The sequence below is a fragment of the Mycteria americana genome, chromosome 1 (assembly GCF_035582795.1).
Source record: "Mycteria americana isolate JAX WOST 10 ecotype Jacksonville Zoo and Gardens chromosome 1, USCA_MyAme_1.0, whole genome shotgun sequence".
In the NCBI taxonomy this organism is placed as follows: domain Eukaryota; kingdom Metazoa; phylum Chordata; class Aves; order Ciconiiformes; family Ciconiidae; genus Mycteria; species Mycteria americana.
In genome coordinates, this window is record NC_134365.1 from 128,399,950 (window position 1) to 128,427,082 (window position 27,133).

General features: G+C 41.0%; 1 protein-coding gene across 1 annotated transcript in view; it reads right to left on the reverse strand.

Annotated features, from left to right (window-relative positions):
* Positions 1 to 26,536, reverse strand: part of PRRG1 (proline rich and Gla domain 1) — a 36,057-nt gene extending 9,521 nt beyond the window's left edge. Inside the window, exons 1-3 of the mRNA XM_075520607.1 lie at positions 26,369 to 26,536; positions 7,090 to 7,139; positions 2,665 to 2,825 (exon numbers count right to left, since the gene is read on the reverse strand). Coding sequence (XP_075376722.1) covers positions 2,665 to 2,825; positions 7,090 to 7,139; positions 26,369 to 26,523 — 366 coding nt within the window. The 5' untranslated portion in view covers positions 26,524 to 26,536. The remainder of the gene's footprint in view (positions 1 to 2,664; positions 2,826 to 7,089; positions 7,140 to 26,368) is intronic.
* Between the last annotated feature and the right edge of the window lie 597 nt (positions 26,537 to 27,133).

Genomic DNA, 27,133 nt, shown 5'->3' on the forward strand with positions numbered 1-27,133 from the left:
TTAGCACTCAGGTTTTTATTTTGTTTTGTTTTTGTTTGACCGCTGAGCCTTAAAGTCTTCATAGATTCAAATTCAGATCTTGTTCCCGAGTTCAGTTCAGAGCCAATCACATACATAATGAATGTTCCCTTTTCCCCCACATGCATTACATTTGTCAACACTGAATTTCACATTCTATTTTATCCACAAAGTCCTGCAAATTCTTCCCTGTTGGCTCTAGCCTAACATAATAGTGTTATCTTTATAATTAACTTTATCATTTTAAATAATAATTCTGAACCTATCAAAATCCCCAAGCCCACACAATATTAAAGGCATTCAATATTTCCATGACAGCTATGCATGTACACTTAACATGCACAACGCTAACTTCCAAGAAAAACTCATGCATCAAAAATAACTTGAGGGAACTGTTTGATATTATTTTAATATTACAGATCCAGATGTTGCACACCCTCCCAGAAGACTGCACAAAAACAAAGAACCAAGTGGACAAGATAAAAAATACAGAGAGATTACACAAAACAAAGTTACCACGAGATAAATAAGCTACAGACCCTGTTTGAATTCCAGTCTATCTATGCTATGAAATCATTGCGTCTTTGTTACTCTAAGCATACTGTATCATGATCCTAGTCTACTGCATCCCTTTCCTTCCCCTGGGACACAGACGTGAAGTCTTGCTAAGTGGCTGTAAGGATGGATACCACTGGGGGACAATGGACTAAATAAAGCCTAAGTAAATGAGGCTGGTCAGGCGTGGCTGCACATGAGCAGAGCCTGGCCCATGAGCAAGCTACCAACAACAGAATAAAGCAGCTAGGCAAAAAGGATACAGTAGTAGAAATGGATAAAGGGTCAGGACCTTATCGGAAGCTGCTTCTCCCCTGTGACACAAAGGTTGTTGGCAGGAGTAGAAACGTAACTATTTCTACTTTACTATTTCCCAAATACCTCTGCAAGAGAAATGCTATCTACCAAAACACAAAATGTTCCTAAATGGGGGAAAAAAAGCTGAAGTGAGAGGCAACATGTTTAGGCTGTGCTTTCTCCAGTGACTTGAACTTCTTGTGCTACTTAAGCAAAAGCGACACTGTGTTAAAATTTTACACAAGCAGTGTCATTGTAAACATTATTCTTAATTACACAATGAGCTATCATTAGGAATGGCCACACCAAGCCAAGTTTGGGAGGTAAAAAACATGTGTGTGCATGCACTTTAAAGGTTCAGAATGAAGAAGCTTTGAAGAGACACTGCACGTCCTACTACTTAATTTTAATAAATCAGAAAGTTCTCATTCCAGCCTTATCCATCTCCCCAGGTATGACCTCCAACAAAAAGATGCCAAGAACTTAAAAGTTCAGTATGCCTTTACAATAACATCACTATTTTTTGATGCAGAGCTCAGCCAGTGAAGAGTGGAATGCATCACCTGTGTAAATTCTGGAAATCTGCAATGCTCCCTGTGCCACTTCACCCATTAACCCACTGGCCTTGCAAGTACAATTTCCCTGTGCAAAAACACATAAGGGATAAAAGCTTTTCTTGAAGATAACTTTTCTGAGTCACATTTTCTAGCACCTAAATCTAGGATTTCATTTATCCTCAAATTCAGCCCTAATTTCATCCATGCCTGCCTTGAATTAAAAAAAAAAGTTAATTCTTGACTATATTGCATTAAATAGGTCAGATGGCACCATCAAAAACCTGTGTGCTGTTTTTATTTGTTGGAAAACAATGTAAGATATGTTGGGTATGATGTGCAGCTATTGCTTGCAGAACCATTAGCCCACAAGCTTCTTCTAATTAGAGAAGCCAACAGACTTATGCAACTATTCTGTGTGGGCAGTATCTGCTTCATTCCCGTCAAGTTAATGTATCACTGCCCTTGCATAACACACAGTAGCACTGAAATTATTGTTCTTTCCATGTTTTAGATCACTGCTGCTTAACAATACTCTCTGGGGGCTTGCAGATTTTAGCTTGAAGAAGACCACTAGTCTTTCCTTATTTTTAGACTATTAATAGTCTGGGCACTGAACCCTTTGGCCAGCTACACCAGCACCTGGGATTCAAAGGTGTATTTTAAATGGAAAGCTTTTTGAGTTGCTCACTCATTTCATGTGAGCATATTCAATAAACAAGTTATTCCACAAGGAGTGAGATAAGTGAAGACTTGTGCCCTCTGCTTCTATATATTCCCCATAACAGTGCCAATCCCATCATTTCTTCCAAGCAAGACAACCGCATTTGTGATAACCAGCTCAAACTTAAGTGTGTGATGATAGCAGAACCAGGACACGGGCTATTTGGGTAAATAGTGCTGCCAAACAGACGACAGTTTTGCCCACCTCTTCTCAAGTGGGGGCATTAGTTCATATTCCTTTTCTTCCCAGCTAACGATTTTCACAAAACTTAAGAGCATAATTATCTTTGAGACTTCTACCCCCTTCAAATTCAGTTTAATTAGGATGAAGGATTCAGAAGTTATTGCTGTGCAGTCTATCCTGTACACCTCCACTGTACACCTTATACGCTTAAAGGAACAGGCCAAAAAGAAAAACAAATCTAATGTAATGTTGGAAAACACACAAGCATTTAGCACACCCAAAACTTCAGTATCAATACAACCCACCCATCTTTAAATACACACCAAAACATACCGTTTTTTCCTCATTTTCAAATGCTTCTCTTGCTTCTTCATAGCTACAGATTTCTTCTCTGCATTCATGTTCTATGTCACCTTGCTTTAATTCTTCCAAAAATGTGTTGGCTCTCGGATATCTTTTTAACACAGAATTGGCCTTGTCCTCTGTTAAGAACACTGAATAAGAGGAGAGACAACAAAGGTCACTTCTAAAGTAGATATCCAAAACCTCATGCTAAAACTGCTCAAATAAAATGTGCTTTTGAGAAATAAAGAGCTTTTTCAAAGTCCTCCCCTTTATTTAATATGATAAAAGGCCTTTCCTAGTTTTATTCACTATTGTAAGTAGCTGGGCCTACAATTTCAGTAGTTATTGCTATAACGTCATAAATGTGATGGACCTTAATTCAGCACCACAGTCATGTACGCTTCAACAAGACTGAAGCCGGTGCCTAAGAAGAGTGCTCAGAAGAGACAGGCACATGCTCAGCTGAAGCGACTTCTTAAACTAAGATGACACAGAACAAACAAATCCTGCTTGTGAACATCCAAAAAGATATTTGCAACTGCCTGAGTGCATCACAGCCAGAATGCTCTGAAGTTTTTGATATAAATATTTATGACTATTACCCAGAGTCATACACACCAGAACAGCTGCATTTATCAAAGTTTAAGTGTACAAGTTTTCTTAAGCAACTTTGAAGCAGACTTGCTCCCTTCACTCCAGAAATGTCAACCCTGAAACAGTGACCCTTTGGGGGGGGGGGGGGTAGCCTCTTTATTTTCTTGAATCATACACAAAACCTCACCTTATTTGATGAATCAAATAAAACAACCCCAAAAGGCAACCAACATTCCGACACAGGTATTCTTTATTTGCTTTCCTTGGTTTTCTGTTCGAAGAAGAGAGCTGGAACAACCTCTTTTCTTCTGATGTTCCAGGTTTCCCTCACACTCCCTGACCAAATGGTTTTTAGAGTAACATGCAGCAACTGGAATACTCCAAAATCCAGCAGACTGAATTACGCGGGAGGTACATCTGCAGTGAATGATGCAGAAATTCTCCACGTATTTCAAGTCAGGAAGCAAGAACATCATGTCAGTGCAACACTGTTCATGGGCTCTCACTGCCAGCAAGAGGGGCTAATTATTCAATGCACTGCCACACTAATACACCCATACCACTTTCCTGACCTACACAATAATTTCTGCATTGGTTCATTTACAGCTAGTCTCGAACCACCGATATGCTACAAAGATAAACTCTCACTGTCTGCTGAAGGACAGAGACTGACTAGTTTAAGCAATGATTTATCTATAATTTTATATGAATCGGTTTGCTGTGGTTTTTTTTCTTAATCATCTGATTTTGAATTTTAAAAAAGGATGGCAGCAAGTCTACAAAGATGGTCACTATACTTTTGTTTTCTCATAAGATAGATGGGGTGGCATTTTTCAGCAATGAGGCTACTACCATAATTAGGCTGGTCTACTTTAATGTCATTTTGTTTAGTCTTTGTGGTATACTTTGTTATAAATCATTAGACAGTCATCTTCCTTTTGCAAAGGATTAAATGAAGATTTGAAGATTAAACGCCAAAACACCAGTCACTCCTATATTTTCACAGTTGAATACATATAGTACATACGTGCACCACAAAAATTACACTGTTCATGATGTTGCCACAGGTTCAGTGCATACAACTCTACAACTGCACCTACTGCAATTTTGGTTGTCTACAGCACCACAGGTGAGCACATGGACATCTCCTATTGCGTAAGTTCACTGACTAAATAACAGAGAAATTAATATTCAAAAAACTCTTCAAAAAGGAAAGAAAAAAAGGATGGCTTCTTTCCATTTGCCACACAATTCTCTGGACTCCCCTCTAGGCCTGAAGAACTTGGTTCTTTCAGCATGCCTCAGTGATCACCTAAATGTGATGAGATGAAGGACTTGCCCACATCAGGAAGCCAGCGTGCAGCCATGCGTGGGGATGGACTGCCAGTGCTCTACCTACTTCTCACCAACTCCTCCTGTGGGAATTCCTGAAGTGGAATAAGCTACAGCCCAGACTCTCTTAAGAGTGCCCATATGTGGAGTCACCAAAGAGTAGATAATGCACTATAAATCAAGTTTCAGCAGATAAAAGCTAGGGAATTTCATTTCACAGCTGGAATCTGTCCCTGAAAACAGCAATGAGACAAACTACAATAGCTTTGTACTGGATGCAGAGGGAAAAGAAAAAGAGGGAAAGGCAGGTAGCTCAAAATACCCTGATTTAAAGCTTCTGGCTCTCAGAAACAATATACAAGTCTTTGTTTCTGCATGCACTTTCCAATTTACCAAAAAAGCAAACTGAGAATAAAGTTTTAAAAGCTGGAATGTTACGAAATATTGCATTTAATACACATTGGGATGAGTTTCTAGGTAATAGAGTTTAGTTTTCCAAAAAGAGCTAAGCATACATATCTGCTTCGAAACGCATTGACGAAGAACAGCAAAGCATTAAAATAATTCAATATTCAAGAACAGCCAATATATGACTATCTATAGACCCCAACTTTTTTGCTTAGCAATTCATATTCAGAAAGTGTCTCTCTTCTCTCACAATACAGTACAGAAAATGCATACATCACAGAGACAAAAAAGCCCACTGAGGAAAATAAACAACACGTCATACTAATTCTTAATGTATCTCATAAATAATGATCTATGATTAGTCCAGACTAGGAATGGCTTTTGACCCTGCAAGGCTGGAAAAATTAAGTATATTAATTTGTTTGTTTTGATTTGACATTTTTAAAGCTCTGCACACTCCTAGTGACATTAAATGCTGATGCTGTTGAGAAGTCAATATAAATATAGCAAGGAAACATAAAAACATACACTGATCAAAGCAATCTTGGTGGAGATACTGATTGAAACACAGTGATTTAATGAGAACCAGTCATTGCCTGATGAATCCTATAAAAAGAGATAATGGAACCATATTGCAGAAACCACTTTGACTTCTTAGTATTCCAGGACCATCAGCATGTAGATGTTCAGTTATAATTGCATAGGAGTGTGTAAAAAAAAAAAAAAAAAAAGCTTTGGGTTGGATGCTCACCTAGCCAAGCTACAGCGTGGCTGAATTCACTGCAGCTGTTACTATGGAGCTGAAGATAATCACGGAAGAATTGCATGTGGCAAGAATAAAGTAATGAAGCAAGATTAAAACTTAATTTTTCATTTTGTTAAGGAGATGAACCAGCAAGTACAAGACAAAGGAAAAATCAAAATTATGATTTTGGCATTATGTAAGACAGATGTAGAAACAAAAAAATCTAAAGTCTCTTCCTCTCCCTCAATTTTTGTAGAATATCAATTAATACATACAACTCCCAAATCTAATGCATTGGAATACACGTTTATTTCTTTGAACACGCTTATGCTCTGTGTTCACCTGTAATACTTGGCTTTCAGCAAGTTTTTATGCATCAGAAAGCTACAAAAAACCATCCCAAAGTCTTAGTTTGACCTACTATCGTTGAAGAGAGTAATACAGTCAGACCAATCTATTATACATTCTCAGAAAAAAATGTGTGCTATCATAACAGTGAATAGATACTCTAGCAATGTGAAATTAAATCAGAATCAGAAAGAGACAGGCAAGGACACGAGAGGATAAATACGTCTCAGCCTGCCAGCTGAAGCTGTCACAGGCAACAAAAATAGGCTTCAGGTCTTTAGTGATACAAGAAACAGGGAGCAGCACCGTGGGAAAAGTATTCTGGGACACAGAAGTGTTGCTGAAGCAAAGCCCAGGGCATCTGGGACACCAAAATCAGCTTTATTGAGACCATTATAGAAGCTTCCTTTTTCTGACTCCTTACCAATACCCAAGCAGATTAAAACCACCATCAAACACTAGAAATAAATATTTCATTTTAAATTCGATGCTGCAGCTATTGATAAATGTTAATATTTCTGTAGGTGACCTTAATAAAACTACTTGGTTTGCACAGGGCAGAAGGGAGACAAATGTTTTGAGCATTTATATATAAAGCTTAAATAATGACTTCTGCCCTGACATTCTGGAGTTACTGGACAAGCTTAGGAACAGTTACACTAAAGTACACAAGAGTGGAAATTCAGCTCTGTGGTCTTCATTCTGCAGCCAGCTTTCAAAGATCCACAAACGAGTTTGTGATGATTATTATGGTCTGCATATAATATCTCTGTCAGAACAGTAGTATGATTCCAGTTCAGTTTAGATCTGAACTGCAGTCAAAGATCTGCATCATATGTAACACCAAAATCCGTTCAATAGCAGTGGACATTTTTTTGTGTGAACCGACTGAGATTTTGAGCAGAGGACAGTTTTGTGGTGTGTTAACGCCCACTTCATAGGGAATAATAAAGAATACACACTCATCACTAAGTTAACAAACTTACCACTATCCATGATGATTACTGTCAAGGCAGGGAACTTGCAAATATCAAGTCTGTAAACAAAAGAATCATCTGTGAATTATGATGAACTTGGAGAACTTTCTCTTCATTCCCAAACATTGTTACAAATATATCCGTATTGGAAACCCCGTGGTCAAGATTAATCCCTCTTTTGAGTTGCACCGCTACTGCATACAGACTAATTTCAGTAGTACAGGAATACTATTCAAAAAAGATAACTCTTGTGAAATGGTGAATGCTTTAACCTGTTTCAAAGCTTTCCATATTTAGAATATGCAAAAATACTAATATGAAATAGAAGGTGTGTATCATTTCAAACGAATCTGCAACCTCTGTTTTACCTAATTGAACTTGAAAGGTATTACATTCTCCGCTCTAATTACTTATACCTTATCTAAGACTTAAATTCACTCTGCAGAGATCATCAAGTCAACTCATTATCTTTAGTCTATGGATCAGATTTTTTGAAATCAGAATGAACACATGCAAATTCATTCAGAGTCTGCTACTGATTAAAACAGGATGCCTGCATAAAGTTCAAGGGCAGAACAAGACCTGCAATTTGGCAAAGGAACTTGCAATACATGTGAGGATCCCAACCTGCCCTACAAGAATGTACATGTACTTTATACCTCATCTTGGAAGGAGTACAGACAAGAGATGCTCTCAGTCAAGAAAGTGCCTGAAGCTCATTGCACCCACCAGGCAGACAGCCAACAAGAACTGCATCTGAAGGCAGCAATAGTAGTTTGAGGGACTGTTTTCAGTTTCTTGGAGTCTTTGTTAGTATGGGAAAAGGTAAGAAAATAAAAGCTTTCAGCAGAGTATGAGAAAGGTGCAGCCAACCAAGTTGGTAGACCAACATAAGGTTAAAGTTTTTTTAGTAATAAATTACCTACTCCTACAGGTTAGCATTAGTTCTACTTCAGAGGCCAGGTTACACATCAACATATCATACCATACTAATGTCCTCACTCTCCATAAAACCAAAACCTCATAAGCAAACCTCTCTGTAAAAAAAAGTGATAACTATGCACACAGGCTGGCCATAGCTGCTATAACAAACAAAGGGGGAAAGTTAAGACTTCCAGCATGGCCCATGCAACACTAATTCGTCATGCAAGAGCAGACTGCAGTACTTGTAAGGACTGCTGCCGAAGTGAATGGAGCTCTATAAAGACATCCCAGTCTGCTAACAAAATTGTTACAGAATTGTTATTGGGACTACAAGACATGTGGGATGGATGAGTAAACTGATTTTAAAGCAAGTTCATCAAATCTTTGTAAAGGCAAATAAATGTGAATAAACAGCCGACATTAAAGTACTCTTAAATCTCACCACCACAGTGTTTAGCTTTTCATTACTAAGTATTGTAGGGTAACAGAAGCAGAGGACTTAAAAAAATTCTTCAGAATATATATAACCTCTTTTAACAGCCTGAAGTTTTCTTAGCACACTACCTTATGCAAAGACAAAACTACCTTTGCCACTTGCTCCTTGAATAAAATTAAAATTAGTGTCCTTTTCTGGGTAGCCACATTGTTACAACCCAAATATCTGTGCTGCAGAAATTGCCAAGCTGTTAATAACAAACAGGTCACAAAAAAATGTGGCTACGCCTGTAACTATTCTCTTCATCTGTTACACCATGATTTTCTTTTGCCATTTATTACCCTTCAGCTTCAGGTGGCTGCTTTTGCAACAGCCCCTCAAGTAAGATTCACAGCAATAGAAGAGCAAGACCCATGAGTGCTCACTCGCTCTATTGAGCTGCAGTAATACAGTGCATGAAATGCACCCTTGCCAGGTTTCCCCTCTCTAATGGGGACGTTTTTCTGCATTAAATTTCAGTTAGTCTTTAACATTTCACCCTTTTAACATATCACTTGGGTGTGGATTTCAACAACATTAAAAAAAACAGAGCAAAACACATGCATCCACATCTATGCTCACCGAGTCACAACTAGATGGCTCTGCCCACTGGGAAGCGTAGTGGAAACAAGGGGACTAACATGCCTCTCCCCTGCTACGGGACGTTTTCCAGCAGGAGCAGAGCACGACACTGCCTAGGTGTGCAGTGCTGCCTCGGCAGCTGGCACTAAGTGCTTGGTACATCATGATCTTTGGGAATGAACATCAGAATACTGACATACACAGATTGGGAAATTGGGGAAAACATGTGGAGGAGGAGAAGAAAAAAGAACACAAAAGAAAAAACACCTTTTATTTTCTTCAGTGGAAATCAGTGCAAGTATATTAAGAGCTAGTGATAAAATAAAGATTTGCTGAATTGGCAGCAAAACACAAATTATGTTTCTTTTCACCCTTCCTTCATTACAAAAGGAACCAGTGTGCCCTTCTCCAGGAAATATCAAACACAGCTTTCCAGTGATTGCGGTGCAGAAACTTCCCTTCGATAATCTACATTAGATTCTTACAGCAATTACAAGTATTTAGAGCTCCCTGGAACTAATTATGTCCGTTTTCCTAAAAATGTGTGTCGTCTTTATGTTCCCCTGCCTCCCCCTCTTCATATCTTCCCAAACTTCTTCATTTCCAAGCTCCCACAAAACATGGCTTGTTTCCTGCTATGACACCCAAATACCTGCTGGGCAAGAGGCTGATTGAGGATGCAGGCAATGGTTTCCCTGCCACTACACAGACATTACACTCACAGAACAGACTCTCCCACTGCAGAGGAACCGCTTGGGTCTCTGCCCTCTACCTTAACTGCCCCTTCCCCTAAAGGGAAGCAGCTTAATTATATTTTGGTCCTCTACTCTCTGGCAGTCTTGGTTCAAATTGACTAAATAGTTCAAAGGTTGTTTGGAAGAAGGGATCAAACACAGACAGGTACATAAATCTTTTTTACCTTCATAAACCAGCTAATAAAACCGAAGAGGGCCAGCAACACTACAGGAACATCTTGGCTTGCTACTGACTCATTTATTCCTCTACCCAACTCTTTAGTTTCCTGCTTTTAAGTCTTCATGAACCTTACTGAAGCCTAGGATGGTCCTATGGTGTCAGAGCAATGTTTTTCATATACATACACAAATGCAATAACAAAAACACCCCCACAGATAGTATCTTACCAGTAACACCAATGTTTATTGTTTCAGGAATCCCTCTTCCAACTATCTTCTATATATTATCCCCTGCACACCCTCCAAGAGGTTATACATCACCTTAGGTTTGCTTGTGGAAAAAGTGACAACAGGGTGGACAGCATGGATAGCACTATAGCCAAGCTGAGTGTCAAATTCTCAGTTCAATAGCAAGCTGACCTACCTGACCAACAAGTGATCTTTGCTGACTGCCTACTCGGCTGTCAGTATAATGGTAAAAAACAAAACAAAACTAAAACAGTCAACCATCCACTTCTAGTAGAAAATATAATGACTCTATGGGAAATATTACAATGAGTTCTAAAGCATATGAGACAGCAAAGGAGACATGCCAACAAGGCCCATGTTATTTACCAGCAGTACTGTGCTCACCACCAAAGGGCTGTAGCATCTTACTAAGGAGAAACATTTTGCATGAAAGTTTAAGAAACTAATGTTGAAGTAACAAACCAAGCTGTACATTTCTTTTCATAACTAACCTAAATATTTTTTCCTCAATCCTGAAAGCGCCCAAACCTCGTATACACTATGTATAAGCACAACGCATAGAATATTTTTATACACATTTCCCAAGCTGGTAGCCATATTCCAGCAGTGCAGTGTATCCCTTAAATCGGGAGGCTAATTTTGGCATTAAAAGTTGTTGGCTCAAGACAGCATTTCTGCAAGATTTTGTTGCATTTGTTAAGATAACCATATTCTTTTAGCAGGTACATCTCTTCTGGCTACATTTCCTGACTCTAATGGAAACTTGTGTACAGAACGTACCCTTAAAGGACAGAGGATCTGACGGAGGGCACACAAGTCCAAACTGCCTTCACTATTCTGGCTCACTGACTATCATGTATTCTAAGACACCACATGGAGAATAAAGCACATCCTTAAGGAAGGGATTACAAAAGAGAAGGGAAAATAAGGATAACGTAGAGCAGCAGCCATATATTCCCCACTCAGTTTCTCACTTGCTGCGTTAACAGGGACTTCGAACACCGCAAAGCCAGCACATTCCTCTCACAACTGGGGAGGGATGCGCATTACTGTACCCAGTAGGGAAGAGGGAAGTGGCTTTTTTCATTCTGCAATACAACTCTAACATGGGATACAGCTGTTAATTTTAGTTTTGTAATCTGTACAATTAATGAGACTACTGGGATGCAATTTACAACCAGATGCCACATAGAGCTATACAATTTTTTGAAATTATAAATACTTAGGTTCTTCTGGAGCTTTTTATGAAAACAGGTACATTCAAGAGACACCCCTAGCTAAAACATCAGAAGATGTTCAGTCTAAAAATAATCACCCCTTTTCCAGTCCCCAGCCCCAAGCCAGGTGCAATGCAACAACTAAAACACTCCTGTGGGAGGTTTATTCAGAAGAAAAATGAAAACATTAAATAATTACATGGGAAGACAGATGATAATGATCTGACTTCCATTTATTCAAAATGCATTATGTGCCTACCTAAAAATCCCAGTCCCACCACACCTGGCTTTTATATAATTGGAAAAAAATGTTACAGAAGACTACAATTTTACTTACAACAGTCTGTTTCAAAAGAACTTTTTCCCCAGGAAAAGTGCACACAAGGATTTACACGGATTCAAACACTGGAGAAATATATTGATTTTTCTCTGAACAGGAAGTCCAGAGTTTAAGGATATGGGAGAAGCCTGCATTTATTAAGTTTGGTTTCTTCGCGACAAGAAGGTTAGCCAGGGAATTTGGGTGGGAATAAAGAGGAATGGAAAACATTGGATACTGCTCTATCAGACAAGGATACAAAAGACTTGTCCCACCTGAGACTACACAGGATAAGAGTGAAATAGATAAATGAAAAAAAAAAAAAAAAAGAGAAAACCCTCTGCTTTGTAGATGATATCCAAAGACAGCATTTAAAACATTATCATTAATTTTGATTACACAGGGACCCGAAACTACAGACCAGATCACTAAGAAAAACCTGTACTTAGCGGACTGCCATTACGTCTTAAAACCAATAAAATATATCATCACTCACAGAACTAGCATGCTGAGTACAACTTGAACACCGCCCTGTTAGCAGAGAGAAGGTGATTCCTCATGACTGCTGCTGGACAGGAGTTCAGCTGGCTGAGACTGAACTCTAAGCTTCTGCCTCAACTTCGTTACCCCTTCTTTAAGTTACTCAGTGTTTTTTGCTGTTTTAAAGCTGTGAAAATATTCTGGCTGGTTATTCTCTGGTTACTTCCAGGCTCCTCCGGTTCAAAGGGGGAGTTGCTATAAGCTAAGATATCTCTTCCTTCCTCTCCCCTTCAAAACCAGACAAGAACAATCTCCTGATACACATATTTTGGCGAGTAGGGCATCTGGGAAGAGAAGTAACAACACCCTCCCTTGGGCAAGGGAGAATTTCGGTGGGTTTCATTGTTTTCAAACGCGTGGGGACTAGCTGGGGCGGTTCCTGGGAAGCACAATTGAACTTACTTACGTAACTGTCTGTATTGAAACCAGAATTGCCCAAATCCTCAGGAGACCATGCCTTTCTGAGCAGTCTACATAGTGGCATTTCAGACACCTCAGTCTTCTGTAAGCTACTGTTAAAAGACATTGCTTTAGGTTAGACACTATCACTATGCTTTGGGAATTCAAATCTGGAGTATTTAACTTGATAATCCATTTAAGTGTTGACATAACAATAACCAATCCCCCTCCAAGTGGGAATGGTGAACAATTAAATAAAGCTTTCACAGTAGGATGTGTTTTTATTCTGATTTTGTTTGGAAACAAAACTAATGATACTGTGTTACTTATCCATTCTACTTTCTGTTCCCTCCTGCCTCCCAATACCTTTTAACTAAATCTGACACCAAGATCTCTTCTTCTGTGCTACCTTAAGTTTTCCACAAAAATCAATAACCAAGAAGAACAGAGAAAACCCATTAATGTTCTCACTGAAGTAAAGATGGGGTTTACCAGTTGCAGCAGTATCTCAGGAAGCATGGTGCCTTGGGCGGCTGTAAATCGTTATTCATTTTCATCAGCAGAAAGTAGGTAGTCAGAAAGCATACACCATGCTCAGGACCAGCCACAGCCTGTACAGACCTTTGCATGCTGGTAATTCAAAAAAAGTTGAAGAGATGAGAACAGGGGAAGAGCGCAGCCAGCACATAAGAGGTGTCAGAATATTGTGGTGATTTGGGTTAGTGACTGGGTCACAAGAGTAAGCATGTTAGAGAATGGAGGAGAACTCAGATTCATAAAGTAGGAAAGGGCAAAAGGTAACAGAGACAGGAAAACAGCTTCATTATAGCTCTGGTGCTCACTAACCTAATTACTGTTTACGTGTCAGCTTCCAAATCAAACTTAAATTGTCAGCTACTTTGGTATTATCTGTTCTCACTTAGGCTTGAATAGCTGGACTCTTTAACTGAAGCAAGTACAATGGTCATGAATAATAACCTCTAAGTGCTGTATATTTATCTCTATCCATGACTATAGTCGCAGGAACGCAGAGCAATAGGAGCAAATCTGAAGAACAAAACAGTTGGTGCTGAGGACCCAACATTAACACAACACACACTTGTTGAGAATTTTACTTTGGGGTAGCTCTGGTTTGGTTCCATGAGCTGAACACCATGTGGCAATGGGACTGCAGTAGGTATGCTCTTGGAGCATATCTTCCAGTTTACTTTCATCCAAAAGTAATTAAGTCTGAGTGCTTTGAAATGATTCTGCAACACAAACCAAAGCACAGTAGGTGGTGACAATTGGGAGTTTTGCTTCCAAAGCACACTCCTAATCTGAACCAAAATACTACTGTAGGTACACCCAATGTGTACTGTACGACTATGCTCAAAGTAGTAAGAAGCTGTGAGGAAGGAAGCTCTAAATAAACAATTTCTCAGCAAAGAACCAGAGGTTGTTATGGGGCGACAGTGAACGTCTGGCAAAACTTCCTGCGGAGCTACAAAATTACTTTGACAAACAAATTGACAAAAACAGAGGTAACGTGTGGCTCTCCCTCAAACAAGAAAGTAAGTGCTGGGAAGCTAGTTAGGAGGAATACCTCCCAACCAGAACCTGCTGGGGGCATCACCCAAAAATACAGGCTTACCTACAGTATCATTTGGAAGAAAAATAAAAAAGCAAACAACAAAACACAAAACAAACAAAAAACCCCAACCCAGAAACAAAAAACCTCACCACAGTGAAAGAGATTTTTGAAGCAGTCTCTGTGCTTGTTGTATCTTGTCTTCAAATGCTATGTTCTCACTGTGGAAATTAAACACTGCTAATACACAGGATACCACAGGGCCCAATCTAAGAGCTAAAAACCTAAAATATGAGAGTGTTTGCTCAGAAACACCAGAAAAAAAAAAAAAGGCATATATAGCTAATCTGGGGACTAGGAGACAACCTAGTCACCCCTCACCCCCCTCAAAAAACTCCACAAACAAAAAAAAAAGCACATTCCCCCCCCCGCCCCCCCAGTGGAAATTTGCAATTACAGACTACAGAATTAACACACAGTTTATGATCACCATTATCAATATTTTCAATCACTCCCTCTCAAAAATCTGTTACCAGCTTCTAAACTAATAAAGTAACACACAAAGTCAATACACAATAAGCCAGGGAAACTACATTATGATCCTTCTGCCTTGCATTTACAGGTGGCTGAAGTTTTAAATAATGTATTGATAAATTCTTATGTTATACTAGTAAAGTGACAGCTGCTTATTGAATAGCTATCATGTATTTTTTAAACATTTATAGTAAGAGAAAATAATCAATGGACCTGCTAGCTCTTTTCAAGAAAAAAGACACATGAACTGTATCAGAATTGCTGCAGATTGTTTTTACAGCATGTTTTCACTCACAATCTCCCTAAATTAGAAGAAGCTTTGAATGTTCACTCATTTTATTTTCCTCCCCTATTTTGTTCCTGTTTTCATACAAATGAAATGTTTGTATGTGTTTTGCAAACTACAAACAAGCTAACTTTCATTTTGCAGTTATGCCTTACAGAGAACAAACTGAGGAACATTACTCAGAACTTCTCAACTCCAGTTGGAAACTGGATTGTATATGGATTAAAAATTACATGCTGCTTTTATTTAAAAAAAAAGAAAAAGAAAAAAGAAAAAATACTCTGGGTTTAAATAATCACTGTATAACAAACCACTCAGTTTAGAGAAGGCAGACATTCAGCTGATCTAATCATAACACACAGAGTCTGTCCAGATAAGTTGTCTTTTGGCTATATACCTGTGACCAGAGAAGATAAACACATTACAGCTAACCGTTATTTCTCACAACATGAGAAACAGAAGGGTACTCATTGACCTAAGCTGACATAAATGTAAAAAAAAAAAATCAAAGGACGTGAATTTTCACATAGTGCCTAAGTTACGGAACTTGCTGCCATAAGATGCTGTTCAGCACAGAAGTAGAAATAGGTTTAAAAAACAGAAAGGCAATCAATAAACGAGGAAGAGATTTGGTGATTACTATAACACAATTCTCCAGATGTATCCTCTATCCCACGAAGTTTCCGATCTACTGATAATTAGGACTTTACCAGAGAAGGCTCACTCTGTCCATGCTCGGCTCTAAGACTCTTCCCACAGCATCTCCTGGCCAGCTGCTGGCACAACACACAACATGTGCTGGTTTTGGCTGGGATCGAGTGCATTTTCTTCACAGTAGCTAGTATGGGGCTATGTTTTGGATTTGTGCTGGAAACAGCGTTGATAACACAGGGGTGTTTTAGCTATTGCTGAGCAGTGCTGACACAGAGTCAAGGCCTTTTCTGCTTCTCACCCCACCCCACCAGCGAGTGGGCTGGGGGGCACAAGAAGCTGGGAGGGGACACGGCTGGGACAGCTGACCCCAACTGACCAAAGGGATATCCCAGACCATATGGCGTCATGCTCAGCATATACAGCTGGGGAAGAAGGAGGAAGGGGAGACGTTCAGAGTGATGGCATTTGTCTTCCCAAGTCACCGTTACACGTGATGGAGCCCTGCTTTCCTGGAGATGGCTGAACACCCGCCTGCCCATGGGAAGGAGTGAATGAATCCTTGTTTTGCTTTGCTTGTGTGCACGGCTTTTGCTTTCCCTATTAAACTGTCTTTATCTCAACCCACAAGTTTTCTCACTTTTAGCCTTCCGATTCTCTCCCCCATCCCACGGTGGGGAGTGAAAGAGCAGCTGCGTGGGGCTGAGCTGCCGGCCGGGGTTAAACCACGACACAATGCCAGGCTGACTTTCTGGCTGACCCAGTATAGCAGTTCTTACTTATGTTCTCCAGTATGCTAAAGTGGCTAACCATTTACCTTCCAGCAATGCTAAAACGGCTAACCATTTAGCTTCCAACAACCTTCATGTCATTAATACCTAGTTTAGCATCTTCTACAGTTTGTGGCCAGACATAATTTCCCAAAAATGTCAACCATTTGCTAAACTTCAGGAGCCAGTTAACCTTCAGATTTTAGTATTAGAGTTTTGCAAAGAAAGTATGTGTTATTACATATACGCAAGAGACACCACATATACCTTTTATTGGTAATTACCTGCCTATGAAAGGAGGGAAGCAGTCCAGTGCCCAGTATGGAATGAGTAACTATATCCAGTTCCTCTCTGAAGTGGTTTAAAACTGGATTAGGACCAGGGGAGTAAATACCAGCACATAACAGAAATCAAGTTGATAGACGGCAAGCGGTCTCTTTAATGGGTCCTACTCGCTATCTACAATCTCCCTTTTTCATTTGCCTCTGGGTCTCCCATCTGCCCCCAAATCAACACATCAAAACATTCAGGATAAGCAGAAAGCAGATTATAACAGTGCTTTCTGCCTTTTAAAAGCATTTATGGGTCAAGTAGGGGAGAAAAAAAAAAAAAAGAGAAAAAGAAAAAAAAAGAAAAAAGAGTACTACCTTTACTTCCGATTATACTTTTCCAGGCATGAGAGAGAAGGGCCAAGCAACAGTACCTGGCCACAGTCCATTCACAAGAATATAATTTCACTGCAGGTACAGTGTTTGTCCACTCAGAAAAGGTCACAAGATCAAGGCTAAAAATGTACCATTTTTCCCACTTTGAAACTCTTGTAGATACTTTCTCCCCCAATGCATCCTAAAAAGTAAAACTATGACCCAAATGTCACAAATAATACCTTTATGGATTTTCCAATAACACAAACTGGATGTACAAAATTCAGCCTCCAACTGTATCAGTCTGTATCCAATATTCAAGTCTCCTCTTTTCACAGAAAAAAGAGACTTGACAATTCTGTACATTTGAAAAAGATTATCCTCAACTCACTGAAGTTTTTCTTGAAGTTGTTACAATACTGTGAAGGGTAAGGAGCAATTGCTACTTCTAAAAATCAGTTTCCCTCTAAACTACCAGTATTTTTCAAGGAGCTATTAAAAAAAAACAAAACCAGACAGATTCTAGATCTCAGAATGTGCATTTTTTAGCCAAAAGAAACCTGGATAATTTCACATTGGCATCTTTGTTTTGCATGCAATAATTTTATAACAAACATAAACCTACTACTTCATAAAGTTTGTTTTGCTTTTCTGTGATGAGGCAAAGGTGAGGCAAATATTCTGCTCTGCACAGAAATTGCATTTAGCACTTGTTTGGTAGGCCAATGTCTTACACCTCATTTAATTTAGAAAAATTAGCCAGAAAACAATGAAAAGTAATTTCTTTGTGAAGTGCTAAACAAAGCTAGAGAAACGTGCAAACAAAGCCTTCTCTTCCAAATATTTATGCACCATCAGCATGTTTTAATACAAGTTTCCACCCTGCCTGTCTTCCCCTGAAGCAAGGCACATATGACAGCATTTCAGAGCATGTTTTAATGGGATTTTCCAGTCAACCAAAAATCAAATTTCATAAAAGTGATGGAAGAGTCATAAATACGCATTTCATCTTATTGAATTATATGGTAACTAGGGAAACGAAAATGAGACACAACTCCTTTCCAGATTTTTACAAAGTTTTCTGTCACACTGGGAAACTGCATAAAGAGAGCGCACAGAAAGGTGTACACCACCAGAATCCACGGAACAGCTGCAGTCATACTCCTCAGTAAAACAGAAGGGTAAACAGCCCTACAAACCAGGAAAAGAAAAAAAAAAAATTTAAAATACTGCTATTTCCCTCTCTCACAACACCCACGCCCATCTCCCCTCACATCAGCTTTACCTGAATTTCCAAATACGTTAAGATGCACACATTATGACTGTCTTTTTACTGCCTTACACTTCATTTTTTCTAAGTAGGATTTGAACAAACCTCCACACAGAAGTACTCCAGCTGATTTACACGTTTGGAGTATAATAAAACATGATGGTTTGGTTTCAGCCTTGAAGAAGAGTCAAGGAACTTCTCCTCCTTTCCTACCACTGCTACCCACCCTTTACTGGGGATCAGAGCCCCCGATGTGGGCTGATGCAGTTGTGTGCTCTGCACTACAGCTTCGCACCTCTCCCACTGGCCTCCCTCTCCTCCTCTACTCCTTTGATCTTGAAGGCTGCAGAAAGGAAGTAGGAGCTTCCTAGACTGTATCCGCCAGTGAAGCCAACCTATCGGGCAACTAGTTTTGCATCCCTCCTTAGTTACCTTGTAGCCTCAATAACATAGATTACATTTGGTTTAATAAGACTGAAATCAGGTATCAATTTTTATTTTACATGGGTACAATTCTGTAAGAATTACTAAAAATGCAAAAATTGAAAACTTCAACAGCATTTCTTTTCAAAGCGTGTTAACACAGTTTTCCTATTTTTAGATTGTTTTCCTTCAGTAAAAGGGCTTTGTGTCTACCTGGGGCTTCCTCATGTCCTCTATTTTACTCATTGGTCCTTTCCAATCTACTACAGAACAGTAGAAAATCTTAAATCCATGGAAGTTTTCCTAAAGAAAGCACACTAGTATAGAGGATGGAGGCATTCTGAACATCATAACTTGAGAAAAGGCTGGAAGACAAATTAACATCTAATTCAAATTTGTCATTTATGAAAAAATAAATACCACAGTAAAGCTTTAAGTCACAGCTTATAATTGATCAGTCATACACGATAAATCCATAGGAAATGACACCGCATGAATTCCAGCAGCCACAAAACTACCAGTATCAGGGAATACTTACAAAAAGTTTTCCACACTTTCCAGCACTGTGAAAACACTAAAGCAGCTCCCAAAACTAAAACCAATAATTCTACTGACGCTCTCCTACTCCTTTATCAAGTGATTCAGTACAATACCCATTCTGCCTGTGAGTAGGAAGCACAAAAAAGTATGTAACAAAAACAATTCAGAAGAATTTTAGCTTTAGAAATCAGTTTTAAAAGATATAAGGCAAGAAAAATTTTACACATATTGAAGTTCCTAACACTGACATGCCAAATTAATGTGTCAAGTTTGTGTGCAATTAACCGTATTTGAAGATACAATTTATCTTAGTTGTGTCAAAAGCATACACAGAATTAAAATAAAGTTAATTCTTGAAAACTTCATTCACAACTGAAAGATCCTCTATGGGATCTAGCATGTCTAACATTTGTTCTTGGAAGATTTAAAGGGTGTTCCCCCCCACCCCCAAGAAGCTGTGTACCTACTCCAGCACCTAGAGAATGTGAAGGAGCAGAGGAGTCTTCTAATGCAAACAAATACATCACTGATATTTTTTAAATCTGTTAATTCTGTTGTATTCATTTATATACGTAATACATTGCAGAAGTCCTTGGAGGACCTTCCTAGGCATGCTGCCCACCAGCAGGTGCATCTCCACCTTTTGTATTTCTGGTGTAGATCACTTCATCCACACAAAAAATTCATAGAACCACGGAGCAGCCCAGGTTGGAAGGAACCTCAACAGATCATCTGGTCCAACCTTTTGTGGAAAAGGGAGCCTAGATGAGGTTATCTAGCACCCTGTCCAATTGCATCTCGAAAACCTCCAGTGATGGGGACTTCACTGTGTCCCTGGGGAGGTTGTTCCAATGAACGATTGTTCTCACTGTAAAAAATTTCTTTCTTATATTGAGATGAAAACTTTCACCAAACCTTTGCCAAGAGTTCCTAACAAACAGCCATAGTGAAAGTGCTTTGATACTTGTATTTTTCTGAGACAACTGCAGATCTGATGAGCTTGTAGTGGGGCACTTCTTTACAGCTCGTCATAAGTGGCCTTTCTGTAGAACATGAATTTGTTCACCTTTCTTCTCATTTTCTGAGTTTGACCCCAAGATCTGTTCACCAGGTTCTTGTCCCCCCTGAGGGACTTCCTTGTATCTTCCCCTTTAGCAGTTTGCTGCTGTTCTTCAAATATGTCAGCAGAGAAAGATACCAATACACTGCTACTTCACTGATAGTTTCAGAGTCAGCACTTAAATCAACCCCAGCTAAAGCTGCTGTCTGAGCAGGTAGTCCCCCACACACAGCCACACAGTCCCACTCCCTCCGTTGACTCAATACAAGGTCCGGCTTGTAGCCCCCAAGGCTGACCAGCCAGCCAGAGGTAGCCCAGTGGAAAGGCTTTGCGTGCATGTGTGTTGGTATGCTTGTTTTAGTTTGACTGGTTTCATTTTAAAACAAATCAGCTCCCTGGTTCAGTTGACTGCACAGCATTAAGAGTGCTAGTGCCAGCACAAGGGAAGCGGTCAAAATGCAAAACCTAGCAAGGATGGAGGGGAAAAGCAAGAACTCTTGTTTTCAGGCAGCAGAACATGCTTAGATCAGTTAAGCTGCTTACAAAGCCACACTCAGTTCTCCAGACTAAGCCATGCCTTTATTCTGCTGCTGCCCACAGCTCTGATAACCAACAGTACCAAACAGAAAATAGTACAGTGAGTCCATTTCATTTCTGATGCTTGGAACTGCTTAGCAGTACTGAAATAAAATGTCAAGGACTGTGCTAATTTCAGCTGCCACAGGGGAAATCTATAGGAAGACAGGCAAGAGAGTTAGCTAATAATTCTGCTGTCGAGACCTCTTTCAACCCTTCCCCATAGCCATGAGAATGAAGACTAGGGACAGAAAGATGAACAGAAAGCTGGTTCTCCTCCCAGCTTTATTTAGCAAATAGTTTGAAGAGTAATACTCTGCAAATAAAAGCTGAAGAATACACACAAGGTCAGTAAATAGCACACTGATAAACCTGAAGGTACAGGCAGGTGCAAAAGTTCACAACTGATGAAGACGCTATTTCTGAATTTTCCTGGTAGCATTGCCATAAACTGCCTCACACCAGTGAGCTAACAAATTCACATTTTTTGAGCCAAAGAGGAATAATTCTTCAATGCTGAGTAGTAAACATTTAGAAATACAGCTAATTATAATAAATATTACACAGTTTAGTCAGTTATATTAGACAGTTAATTTAGTGATAGGCATTTAATGAGGAATTGCTGTAAAGTGAATCTTGAAACCGGTCCATGGCATTCATTCTTATACTACAGGAAAACAAAGAGCTCAGCAAAACAGGAACATCCAGAATTACGATAGGGTATAACGTCTTTGTGTAAACAAAAAAATCTCACCTATCCTAGAGTTCTGGCAAACATAGAAGTTTTGCAGTTTCAGGCAACAAAATGAACTACTTCAGGATTAAGAAGTTTCCTCCTCCATTACTACCTTTCACACAGTCTCTCTCTGGATTTTAGTATCACTTAATCTGACCACTGTTTGAGTAATCATATTGGTGCAGACTGACCATTACATTGAAAAACTGGAAGTATGTTGAGTGGCTGATCTTAAAACATGAGATGCCAACTTTCAAAAGTAATTTCAGAACCAACATGACAAGGTTGATTCAAATGCTTTAAAAGAAACACTTCACTGAGCAGGTACACAGCATAATGTAATGTATAAAACGTAAGTGATCTCAAACTTTACAGACACAAATGGAGGCCAGTTTGTCTCTCCCCCATGTAAAGACATCTACTCTAAAAGAAAAAAAAAAATAATCACACAGAACAGCATTCTTAGTTTGAAAACAGGAAACACTTCTTGTGCTACTATATTGTCCAGGAGTCGTAGCCCTGGATGCTAACTCCAATATGTTGGGCTGTGCAAATATGTTTCTTGTCTGATTTTAGAAGTGTATTTCTGAACAGATGCATAACTTTCATCCAAAGTTATTTTACATAATCATTATCTACCATTAAAAATAAGCGATAGCCTGAAATACACATAAAATAGCTTTCAACAAATATGTTTCCTTAGCAAGCCAAAACACCAGGTGTGATTTTAGGTGGTTAGTATGTAATTTCTTTAGCTTTCAGTATGAAGACAGGCTTTGCTTTTGAAATGTAGCTATTTTAATAATGGTATTGAGCAACCTTGATTAAAACACAGATCACTTGATAATCAGTACCATCAAAACTGTTGGCAACAAGAGAATGGGCTAAGCGTATTTCAGACCTCACAAATATGTATCAAATTTTACTTAACAAGAATCAGTAAATAAAACAAAGGTAAACAAGGAAAGGGCTGGGCATTGTCAGATTAGATTTTAAAAGGTCAAATAGTTAACAACATCTGAACAAAAATAGCTGGCAGGAGAACAGATACTAGACATTAGGTCATTCAATCCACTCCCTTGCCAGTTTTGCATTGTTCTCTACGGCACATTGCAAGTGCTTTTGTTTATAATATGGAAGAGGAGAGGAAGCAAGGGATGGGAGGAATAAAGTAGATTGTCTTTGGAGGCTGAAGCAAAAAAAAAAACATTAAAGAAGCACGAGCCAGAGAAAGACAGCATCCTGGAAACACAGCTGATAGGAATTCATAAAAAGAGCAAGATGAAAAACAGCAGAGAAGTTCAGAATTGAGCTGATAAACTGAAAGCAAAAGCTCTTAACAGGGTGGTGCAAGAAAATAAAATTCTTGCCTATAGGAACCTGGCGTCACTTGTTGAGTAAATGGGAAGAAATGAAGCATACAAAATTTACGGGATTAATGGGGATAAAGAGGGAAGTGGAGGGACAAAATGTCTTGGGTTTTTCCCAGCACCCATACTGGGGGTAAGTGGTAACAACCACATCTCTTGTTCCCCCGCCCATCCAGCTGTTTATAAGAGCCAGGTAAAGGAAATGATCCAGGGTCAAAAGTAAGTCAGATATGTATTTTTTTTTCAACCTGATTAATTCTGTGATCCACCTCACCAGATGGGTATGGAAACGGTTACGCTGTCACAAGTGAGGGAGGTCACAGAGGCAGGCAGGACAAAATGATGGAAAAGAGGATCACAGGAAAAGGGAGCTGTTTAAAACAACACACCAAACAAAAATGGTTCACAGTATTGTGGTCTAAAATTAGTTAGCACTGTCCTGAAGTGTATTTTATCCCTGCTTTTGCCACAGAATTCCTTCATGACTCTACATAAATTACTTAAAAATGCTGTTTTCATTGTGGACGCTAACTGCATGCATTTTATTTTAGGGGTGCCTTTCCCAAAATCTGAGTGCTTGATTTGCAAAAGCAGCATAGGCTTAGACCAGATATTCAATTTATTTGCACCTGTGTACTTAATATAAACTGGGACACTGAACTCAATACCCTGAAAAAAACATCAGATCCCACCTGGACCAGATTTGGTCTCCATAGTTTTATCTTTCATTCGTCATGTGGACTGGGAAGATGATTACTTCCTTGTCTTGGGAGAGTTTCGTCAATTAAGGGGGGACTTGTCGAGTACTGAGATATTAAGCTGATAAGCACAATAGAAGACACAAGGAAATTTATAATTCCACAGTCAAAGAAGAATTTGAATGCAGATTTGAGTAATGTTCAGAAAATAAGTCTTGATGTCACACAACCAAAGTAACGAGGATAAGACCAAAATACTTCATCTCTTTAATACCTTGAGTATAACAGGATTTTTTTATGCAACAATGTTATTACTTAATAGAAAACTGTAGTTCAATCTAGATGTACAAAGAGGCTGAATTAGAGCTAACTAAAAAACTTAGTTCTCCTCTTCTTCATTTGTGAGTGATTCTGGAAATGACAATATTACTATAGTTACTCTAACTGTGTGTAACTACCCACTTCTAACAAAGCAAAACTGATGCCGCCATGTTATAATCTCAACACCGATATGTGTTATAACCAGATGCAACGCTTTGCTGTTTTAACTAATGCATTATCTTGCAGCATTAGCTGGATGCAAATCTCTGGATGAACTTGCATGAGAAAGGGATAATTCATGTTTTGCCTGGGGATTTCCTGGTATTTGCCAATTCCATGAAAATGGAGATACTCAGGAATTCCAGGCTCTACCCTAATCTGTTCTGGAAAATAAACTTGTCTAAAGGAGGTTGAAGTGAGATGGTGGAACAGATGAGTAAAAAGTCTCACTCCTCGGTTTCCACACAGTCCTCACACAGAAATTCCCTATCCCCTCTTCTCTGGCTTCTAATCTCACTCGCCTGGTCCAGCAAGAACTACTTTGCAAACTCATCCTTATTGGGTATGTCTACTCAGACTGCTAGTCACCTCTCGCACTTGTAGACCTCCTCCACAACTGCTTCATCTATGGCACTCCCTCTGTTCAACACAAGACCCAGAACGTGCAACATCGCAGTTGCACAATCCCTTTACACGTGTTTGCGTGCCTGTGTGTATACATACACATATATACATAAAAAACCAGTGCTTTTACATACATACCTATTTGTTTATATATATAAAAAAATAAACTCTTTCCCTCCCCTATCACACATCTTTCCTTGAACTAGCATGAGCATCCCTATAGCAGTGCAGAGAACCAGATGTGAGTAGTAACTTGGTTAATCAGAAAAAAACGTTTAATAGGTTAGTGTGAACCTGTGGGTAATGCTCCATGCCACTTCACCCCACTGCTGTATAAACAATGGTGCCAGCATGGGGAAAAGATGGTACAGAAGGCAGCAACGAGTAGCAAGGCTGCAGAAAAAGCACAACTAGGGGGTTTTTTTTCAGTGACAGCACCAGCCTATAGGAATAATAAATTTAAGGTGTTGATTTTAATCTAGAACACCAACATCTGCATAACTGTCCCTCTTCTCTCCCCAGACTTATCTATAACAACAGGGTAATGAAAACTTGAGATTCTTTCGAGTGTCTTTATTTCTTATAGTCTTCTTCCCTTTACTCACTGGCTCCATTCCTCTCCGTTTTGTTCTCAACAAGCCTAGCCACTGCTCGCTCTTCCACCCCTCAACAGTCAATCCCAGTTTCAACTGTGATGACACTGAGGCTCCCTGCCCCGCTCCTGTTTCCTGTGGATATGAATGAATTGTTCCCTGATCAGTGTTAGGCCTGGAGGGGTCTCAGACCCCTGGAGAATCAGGCTCATGGCCTCAATACACCTACCCCTACTCAGCATCTTAAAAGCTGCAGTGACTGCCCTGAGTACTGCAGATCTAATACAGATGGAGTCTGGGTGACCCTGCTAAAAGTGAAAAAAGTTTTAACAGGAATATGAAAGCTTCAGATGGTTGTGGTTTTACTTTATGGTTTTGTTTTGGTGGTGGTGTTTTTTAGAATCTGAGAGAAAAATTTAATAGCTGCCTGTTTTGGAGACGAGCATTTCTCTTTCAAAAGAGAAAATCCACAGAATTTTTCCTTTGTTAAACACAGTCAAAACACTTCCTTCCCTGGCTTAACTGGAAATGGCACAAACTCCTTGAGAGAAGTTTTCCGGGAGACTCCGCCAGCGCCAGCAGCCGCCGGAGCCCGGCCAGGGGAGGAGGGCGGCCGGGTGCGTTTCACCCTTTCTCCCCTCTGAGGGCCTCCCCATCGCCCCGCCGAGCGCACCCCCACGGGACCCCCGCCCCACGCACACCGGCCGGGCAGCACCAAGCGCGCCCCGCCCCGCCCCGCCCGCTCACCCCCGGGGGCCCCGCCGGGCCCCTCACAGGCGGCCCCGCTCCGGGCAGCCCCTCTGCCTGCGGGTGCCCTCACAGGCAGGAGAGGGGGCACCGCCGGCAGCCAGCCCCGACCCTCCCCCACGGCGCGGCTGCCTGCTCCGCTCCGCTCCCAGGACACCCCGGCCCGGCCAGCTCTCCGCCACCGGCCACGCTGCCCCCCTCCGCCCGGCCCGGCCCGCGAGACGGGGCAGGACCGCCCGCGCTGCTCCGCACTCACCGCTGCCGCCCGAGGCGGGGATCCGCCGGCAGACGGTGTGCGGGCGGCGGAGGTGACCGAGCGCTGCCGGCCCCGCGCTGCCGCCGCCCCGCTCGCTGCCCCCGAACTCTCCGCTGCGTGCCCGACCCGGCGGAGCAGGCGACGCCGCCGCGCATGCGCCGCGGGCGGCTCCCCTGGCCGCCCGCCAGGGGCCGCGAGGCGGGGCGAGCCCCAGGGTGACCCGGCGCCTGAGGGGCTGCGCGCCCGCCCACTCGCCGCCGCCGGTTGCCCCCGCCGCCGGTTGCCCCCCCGCCCCTTTCCGGCGCGGTGCCTGCAGCCGGGGCTCTCTTCCGAGCTGGCCGCGGGGTCAGCGGCCCCGGAGGGCGGGCGTGGGCCCCGTCCCTGGTGCAGAGTGATCCGGGGGCCTCCCCTCGGCTGTCGCCCGGGGCCGAAGAAGCCCCGTCAACGGTCGGGAGCGCGGGCTGGGCGGCAGTTGCTTCTCCACTGCCCGGCAGAAACGTCCCCCGCGGCGTTTCCAGTCTTAAAGTTTATATCGGTTTGTCTGTATAGATACACGCGGCCTTTTCTTGTGGTAGGGCAGTCACTTCCCCTCCCCCGCCCCCCGGCAATTGTGCCCTGTGACGGAGACCTGAAGTGACACGAAAAGTTCTGATTTTCCCCTTCGCTGTGTCCCCCAGGGTGGCTGTGTCGGGCGGTGGGTCTTGCTCCCTAGAGGTCTGGGCCGTTGGGTGTGCTCAGATCTCACCCCCCTGGTAGATGCGTTTC